Below are 8,792 nucleotides of genomic sequence, written 5' to 3' on the forward strand. Positions count from 1 at the left end.
GTGATAAATCAACAATAGTGTAAATAAATAGAGTAATTCATAACCTAATTTTAGTAATAATTTAATTTTTAAGTTCTGTTTGTAATTAGTGTAAATAAATATTTTTCGTCGTTATCAGTCTTAGAAGTTAATTGTCAAACCCACGAACATTACAGTATTGTCACAGAATATTTAAATGAAAAGTGTGAAGTCAACATTTTTCGTTTCTATTATATAAATTTACCACGGATACCATTAAAATTATTACAATCGGTTACTTATCTATAAAAATTCAAAAAAATTCTAGTCGTAAATTATCTCTCCAGCTTTCTAAGTCATTCTCCAGTTTCCTTCTTTAATTAAGCTGATTAATAATTAAAAAATTAAAAATGCACTTAACTTTATCGATTGAAATATCTGAATCGTTTAAATTAATTACGGAGCACTTTCTTGAAACAACCGCATAGTTCTCCTTATAGACCAGCGAGCGAGTACCTGCTTAATTAAAATCAATTTGCTCAACGACTTATTGGATTCTTGGTGGGACTTATTAATCATTAAAGTTTGTTAGCAGTTTATAAGATATATGTATGTCGAGTAAATGCATTATAATAATATAATAGCACGTCTATTTTTAGAAAAATAATCAGATACATAGGTCAGTGACGGCCTCTAACAGGTGTCTCAGTTGATGAATGCAAAACTATCGGAGGTCCTGTACTTCACAATTCACTTTCTTGTCTGTTTGTTTGTCCATTCGATACAAATTTTACAATGGGTTTGTTAGACTAACTTCCCGATGAACAACAGAACTGCAACTTTAAAAGGACAGTATGGTAAATGGTTGAAACAAGCTGTGTGGTGTTGTGGGACACCGGATAAGAACGAAGCTTTCTTTCGCTATTCGACACATGAGATATTTAGGTATAGCTGGGACGTTTAAAATTGGCATAATGTGTAATAAAACTGTCGCATTTACTTTCTTCTATCAATTTACATACTAACCAAACTAGAGCGGTTGCTAACAGATCGCCTACTTTTACTCATAACAAACCTTGTTGCGAGCATCGGACAAGTACAACATTCTCAGAAATTTAGGAAAAGAAGACGCTTGTTTAAAGATATAATTCCAACCAGACAGTTATAAAGCCGACCCTGATCTTTTGCCTACCTAAGCAACTTCTAACCGTTGCACCGCTTACTATTATTATTTTGCATTTACAATTTTGATTGTCCTAACTATATACATTTTGGTCAAGCTATTTTGTAAAAAGAAACTGATAAACAAGTGCTAATTGCTCAAAATGTTTCGAAAAGGCAATTTTAGGACTATCGGTCGCTACGAACACATTAGCTTCCGAAGCTTTTTAATATGACTCCTACTTTTATTTCTTCAGATCTGTCTCTCTTTCTCTCTGCAGGCAGTAAGTAAGAGGGAGAGAGATATGCATTAACACATTCGATTTTTGGCTAACGTCGCCAGACCTAAGGAAATTTAGAGCCAGCTTAGGGAGAAGGGGATTTATATTTAATTTATAATATAGGGTGATTCAAAAAAGACTTTACAACTTTGAAGTACAACTGTTAGTTTGTACGGTTTCAAATGCAAACGTGTTGCCAAATAGTCATCTGTCGGACGTGCAACTCCAGAGAAGCACGTCAGGTCAATTTAGCAGGACTGTTAACAAAAGTTTGTTTTAGTTGCTCAACGACTTCGTTAGATGTGCTTGGACGACCTCGTGATTTCTTATGTCTTACAAAGTTTCTATAAAACATTTATGCCACTCATGAATTCAAGCCCTACTAGGAGGATCTTTAGTGTATTTGATACGAAAAATTGTTGTTGCCGCCTTTGATTCTTCACACCAAAACACACAGCTAGTATGCTCTGGTCTAGTGAAAGCAGCCATCTTTAACGCAACTACCGCTACGGTACGTTATGGTACGATTAGGTACTAACGAACCACGTGCGTCAAAAGTTTACGTGTTTCCTTACAAATTGCAACTTCTGTCAGCTTTGTAGGTTCTCTGAATAAGTTTATATGACTTTTCAAGATTGTAAAGTCCTTTTTGGATCATTCTGTATAATTTAATCTTTTTATCAAATAAATTCCTATTGTTTAAAGGTAACTTGTACTTTGAAAATTTCTTTAAATATTTGTGAATAACTAAGGAAAAAAAGGTCTGGAGTTTTGGGCTAAATGACTTTTGTTTTATTTAAACATTCTTTTCTGTAGGGAAATTTCGGTAAAAAACTGGGGATTAAAAAAAACCATCTGACAACATTGACTTTTACTGACTTTTGTTTTCTGCTAAATTTAAAAATACGATCACCATAATTTGCATTCCAATTTTTACTTGATAATTTACTAACTTTTGTCTGCCCCAAGTATCGCTTGTTTTTTTATTTGTAGTTGTATAAAGAATTTGTCTTAATTTGACAAAATTAGGGAGGAAGTGGTTGTGTCACCATTACACCCTTATCTCTATAATAACGAGCCGCTGCTGAGACTAATTTTGTTTATCGAACCGACATAACGATTTCTGTATGCATAAAATGCATATGCAAAGGAGTCATTGCAATTTCTCTTATTATCCTTGATCTACAAACGACTTGTATGCATCGAAAGTATGATGCATCTTACAATACCTAAGTAAGTAAATAAAATAGTAATAGTGCTCCTTGTTTCAAATAAATGTCAAGGCAGTTAATGTGTATAAATTTACAAAGTTCTTGAAATTTTCTTTCCTTAGCCTCCTTATTTACGAAATAACAAATTTTTCAATGAAAATGAGTTTCCTTGGACAACAGCTTTACAATACGATAACAATCTGTTTAATATTACTTGACCATTATCAATAATAGCTTGAGCATACATTGACTGTCAGTTTTTAAAGGAATAATTTAATTCTCTTTACAAATTATTTCTATATTACGAGATGTGCTTATTAGTTTTGAAAATTTGTCAATAAAAACCAAACAAATCAAGTTTTGTACTAAATATTATCGATCCTCACAATAGTCTCCGCTTAACCTACACAACGATTCCAACGTTGCTGCCACGATTCAAATCACTCTTGGTAATCCTTTAAATTTAACCCGTCCAGCACTACGGTTATAGCTTTTTTGAGCTCCTCTATACAACATCATGAGCTCCTTTTTTTTTGCAACTCTTACCGCGTAAAATTCGGAAAAGATTGTTATAGATGTATGTCTAGGGAGTGTAAAACATGGACGGCAAAAAAGAAAAGGGCGCGGAGGAAAAGAAAGTGTTCGAAATGTGGTGTTACCGGCGAATGTTGAGGATACTGTGGACAGAGAAGGTTAGATATGAGGAGATACTAGAAAAAATTGGAGGACAGAGGTGGCGTGTTAGGTAGGATACCTTCTCAGGCATGAGGGGCAAGTTAGAGACAATATTAGAAGTAGAAACCGGAGTTGATGAGTAGAGATAGATCTAGATTAGTTAAGGATGTAGGGAAATGCGAAGATTAGCTCAGGACTGACGACCTTATGATGATGATGATCTCGAGATGATTTCAATTCGCTCTATTTTCGAAAACAATTGCCTACATTTTGGATTACGCTATAAAAAACGATTTTTCATCATATCCCTACAAAAAGTGTGTAATTTTTCCCTGATTTCGGTGACGCAAACGCAACATTCCCTTTCATGTTAGAAAACGCATTTACTTCTTTTTAGGAAAGGATTTTACCATCAACTGCGTAGGTTTCACCTTAACTTACGGCTGGGATGGCAATTCACACCCAGGAGGGAATGCCATCCTTTTTCCCTTGATGCGTACAATACTATTGCAGATATTGACCCCTAAAAATATTACCAAAATGGAGAAAATAAATCCGCTCAGTTAATATCCAAGATAATGACCTCAAATTAGCCGAGCGTCCTAAAAATAGTAAGCATTCATCCCGGAAATGATTCAGCTGCTAAAATATGTAAAGCTGCTAACGAGTATAGACCGGCTAGTTTCAGAAAAGTTCTGACCTTCATCTAAAATCTACGCTGAAATTAAGAGAGACTGATATGGATATTCGCACTTAATTTAAGCCCTACGTCAGGTAAGCCCTTCTGCCATACATTTGGCATGGTAACAATACCTTTGACAATGATTTACGTAACGTGAGACCTTCATTATGTATCTCCACCCATGGGCCTTCTAAGGAGGAATCAGTTATGTTAATGGGCCCTGTCTCAAACGAGTAAAGTCCTTATTATTTTTGAGTTTATTATTAATGTCTAGGAATTAATACCAAGAATAAAAATGAGTGAGAGACATTTCTATCTATCTTAAGAAACCACAAATTGCAATCCCTTTATTGTTAGTAACACCTCTCCCTTTTGCCTTTTTGAACCATAATAATTTTAATAATCCATTAAACGTGTTTAGAAATAGGTTCCGTATAAACAAATAGATCAAGACTCACCTGTTCACTGTAAAAATCACTCCTATTCCTACCGGCGTAGTCGAATTCCCTACTACCCTGCCTACCCCTGTCTTTAAAGCCGGTCCCATCTTTGTCCGGCCCCTTCACTTGAATCACGATTCGATGTTCACTTTCACTGTTACCCCCACTGTTGGTGCGATGCCTGCTATGACGAGGTTCCGACACAAGTAGCGTACTATCACTGTCACTATGATCACTGATCTCCATAACACAGTCGCGGATACCTATGCTGGTATCGTCGTGGTAGTCGGGACTGGAGATGTTCGAAATGGCTTCGGAGATGCTGAAATCTCCATTAGTCCTTTGATATTGTCCGGTACCACTGTCAGGATGGGGACCGTTGGTCAAAGTGTAAGGCAGACGACAGGAACCGGATCTACTCGACATTACAGACGAGGAAACGGAAGTAGGAGAAGGAGGTGAGCCAGAACGAAGAGGACTTGGCGAAGAAGGCGAGGAAATACTGTGTGAGGAATTGCTACCATTCGATAACGTGTGACAGCACGTTTTGTGGTAGTGATGGTCCATGGAAGTGGCTGTAACTGGCGCGTTGTATGTCCAAACGATTCGATCCGTTTTCGTTGAAGAACACACATTATTGGAAGAGTTACTGTTCGAACTGGCTTCGGATCTGGTGTCCAGGAGCGTGTTGAGGGAACTGGTCACGTCATCTTCGAAGTCTATGTCGACAGCGTTCACGTTCGAGTCTTTTTGCACTTGCAACTGATCTTCTGATCGGCTGGTGCGTACGAACGTGTTCGAATTGAAACCTAACATGTTGGAGGTCTTTGCCGTGGGATCGCCGTCCGCCGAAGAGTTCGAATCACGTTTGTTGGCACTGACGGGGGAGGTGTTGGCGGAATTTGAAGTTGAATTGCAATGATGCGACCTGTGACCCAGGTCCGATTCATTGGGACTGTTTGGTACCGAGTTGTGCTGCTGTTGCGGCTGCTGCTGGTGGCGTATATGATGACCGTGGGAATTACGATACCTGGAATTATTAAAAAAATCGTCAGATTCTGAGGAAAAAAAAAGGGAAGAAAATGGAAACAAAATCGTTCGAACTGTCGACGGTACTAACACAATGGTGTCTTTGGGTCGACAGGTACAAATGCCAAATGCCATGAAAGTTCTTACAACTGTAAACCCTATGAGGGGGAGGGGGGAATTAAATTTTATAAGGTATTCGTGAATTGTGGAGATTTCAAATAACATTAACACCTATTAGAAGTACCATTATCCCAGAAGATCGAAACTCTGAGAAGAAAAGTGAGAAAGAATCCTAAAACAGTAGGTCACAATGCAACGACAGAAAAAAGGGTAGTGTTGTAATTTCTCCTATTATAGCCTTTATCTAAGGATCTCTTTTCTGTTTTCCGTTATTTTGACATGCTGGATCTACAATTCCATTGGAAGTCCAAATTACAAGAAGGTATCCTAAATATTTCTGCCATCAAATGTGACCAAAAATAGAACCAATCAGTTATAAAATAGTGAAGACATAAAAAATGTGATATTTTAATAATATTTCAACCTTCTTTCCTAAATGTGTAGATAAATACCTNATCTCTCTATGAGCGACTCGAGTCTCTCGTTCAGAGACGCTAAACAGTTTTTTTGACAGTCTCTCGACAGTCTCTCTCAGCGACACCAGATGAGAGACGGAGACTCGAGTCTCGCTTTCAGAGAGTTTGAGAGACTGAAAATTTTTATCTCGGGAAAACATCTGTTTAAATCGTTTTTTGTTAAATGTCGAACTTTTCGATTATTCGACATCGACAATGCGTCTTTTCTTACATTCAGTTCTTCTTTTCCTAATACATCGAAGACAAAACTTCTTTTTGATGTAATTATATAAGTAGAGAGACGAATTGAACAGTTCCCTATACCGATCTTCTTATTTTTCATGAACCGATGCCAAAATAATCATCGTCGTATTCGGTTTCTGAGGATTTTGCTCGAAATTTACTTCGACATGTGCCTGAATTTGGCATTCTAACATATAGATATTACCGACAACTGTAGGTAGATATTTATTTTACTTTAATCGCGATTTTCCTGTGGTAGTTTCAATAAACTGTTAAACACTAATTTAATGTATGTATTTGATTATTTTTACGTTTATTTGACGTTTCGATAAATGTTTAATTAAAAGAATTGAAACCCACTTTTTACTAAGGTGTCTTGATACATCCGACTTTTTGAATCCATCAAGACAATATAATCTCTTGGCAAGGCGAATGGCTGACGGCAAATCAACAGCTTTCGGAGAATAGTGAAAACTATGAAGGCTTTCGATATCACTGTCGTCCTCCGAAGATGGGGGTGAAGAAGTATTTCTTCCCGATTCTCTAAGCGTTCCACCATCTTCCCCTGAGTCTTCATTCCTACTTGATTCTTGGTCGTTCAAATCCCTAGATGCCTAATTAAGAGGTCATTAATAGACAGATTGCTTACCTTATCGCAAATCATGAATAAAACATTGTTCTTACAATCAGTTAGTCTATAATAAAGTTGATGTAGGGCAAACGGGACGCAATTTTTAGATTAAACTTACAGAACACAAAATAATAATAAGAATAATAAAAGAACCTTCTGTTGGACTATCACAACATTGTATCGTGATGAATCATGCAATTGATAGTGAAAGTATTTCTATTTTCCGTTCAGAAAATAAAGAAATGAAACGTAAATTTTTAGAAAAACTTGAAATACAAAAGGCAATTTGTCTAAATTTGAGAAAACAGTATGTAAAAGGTCTCTATTATCTATACATTTAAAGTAATAAATGACATTTCTAATAAGACGAAAGGTCTGTTCTACTTTTGTACGTAAATATAAATAAAAGTCTTAGTTTATCTTTAAACAGAGCAAAGTAGTTTTTAGAGGTTTAGACTAGAAATGGGACAGGTAACCGGTTTGAATCCGGTACGTGTCAGATCCGACAAGCTTTTTAGGAACCGGCCGGGTTCCAAATAATGACACTAGTATATTATACCAGAAAAAAAAAAGGAGAAAACAAACATTAGCAATAATAATTTAACAAGTATACCAAAAAAACTACCTAGTGAAAATTAGTAATTAAGTTTGTTTTGGGATAGATCATTTGTTCTAATTTGTATTATTATTGATTATTAAACTAAATTGCTTGTTATTTCGATATAATTCTTATGTGTATTTTTTCTCGTAAACACAAATACATCAATATGGCCGAACTGTTACAATTTCTGTTGTTTATTGGTATATCAGGTTTTGATTGCCGATCACTTATTAGTACGATTTTGTCACATTACAAACTTTTAGTGTTCATAAAGATTATAATCTCGTTTCAACGGTTTCAACTCAATCATCTAGTTGAAAATCCGCCAACCAAGAATTAAACTTTCATTGGTTTAGTGTTTAAACGACTTTTCGAACTGGATTTAATGTGGTTTTAATGGAAAGACCCCTAGAACTAAGACATGAACCATTAACTATGGTGATTTTGCCGGGAACCCGGTTTTCCGGGGACAAGCTTTAGCAGCTGGTGAAATAAAGCATGAAACACCCAAAACATTTTTATCTTTAAGTTAGTTACTGTAAAGCTCTCTGAGGATAATCAAAATGATGGAAACGTATTGTAGCGAACAGGGGTCTGTTTGTGTGCGATCGGGCACACGTGTGCGTGAACGGCTTATCGATTCGCCGTGAGCGCCTTTCTTCATGTGCGCCGTATTTGTAAATGTGTGTGTCGTACCTGCGTTCTGGGAAAGCAGTTAAACAGTTCAAAGAAAAAGTAAACTATCCGGATGTTTCCAGAAGGTCCCACAAAGTAAACAAAAGAATATTTAAAGGAAGAGACGATCGCCAAGTGGAGTAGAAATAAATTGACCGTTGCAGAAGTGAATCCAGAAATAAGTTGACAGTGATAGCAGTGAAATAAATAGCGCAGTGAATAGTGATAAATCAACAATAGTGTAAATAAATAGAGTAATTCATAACCTAATTTTAGTAATAATTTAATAGTGTTTTTAAGTTCTTTAATAATTAGTGTAAATAAATAGTTTTTGTCGTTATCAGTCTTAGAAGTTAATTTTGTTAAACCTACGAACATTACAATACGATCGGCGTATGATACTGATTGAGACTTAACGCCCACTGGTAGGACCCTGATTCACATGTGACGAAGGATTCTCGGATTGGCTTCTATGAAGTACCATTCAACAAGAGTTTATGTCAGGTTATGGTGAAAAAGGTTTCCCTAATTGGCATATTTAAAGGGATAAGCTTCATGCTCCAAGAGCTTATGTTTGTTTGCCGTGTTTCCACGAGCAGTATTTTCTCAGAATGTTTTTGGATAAATGAC

At 36.2% G+C, this 8,792-nt stretch overlaps 1 protein-coding gene across 1 annotated transcript in view; it reads right to left on the reverse strand.

Annotated features, from left to right (window-relative positions):
• LOC108735145 (exchange factor for Arf-6) overlaps nt 1–8,792 on the reverse strand; it is a 117,827-nt gene that overhangs the window by 18,081 nt on the left and 90,954 nt on the right. Inside the window, exon 6 of the mRNA XM_025976649.1 lies at nt 6,616–6,869. Within this exon, the coding sequence (XP_025832434.1) occupies nt 6,616–6,869 (254 nt within the window). The remainder of the gene's footprint in view (nt 1–6,615; nt 6,870–8,792) is intronic.

Source organism: Agrilus planipennis, unplaced genomic scaffold, assembly GCF_000699045.2.
Source record: "Agrilus planipennis isolate EAB-ADULT unplaced genomic scaffold, Apla_2.0 scaffold102, whole genome shotgun sequence".
NCBI classification, from domain to species: domain Eukaryota; kingdom Metazoa; phylum Arthropoda; class Insecta; order Coleoptera; family Buprestidae; genus Agrilus; species Agrilus planipennis.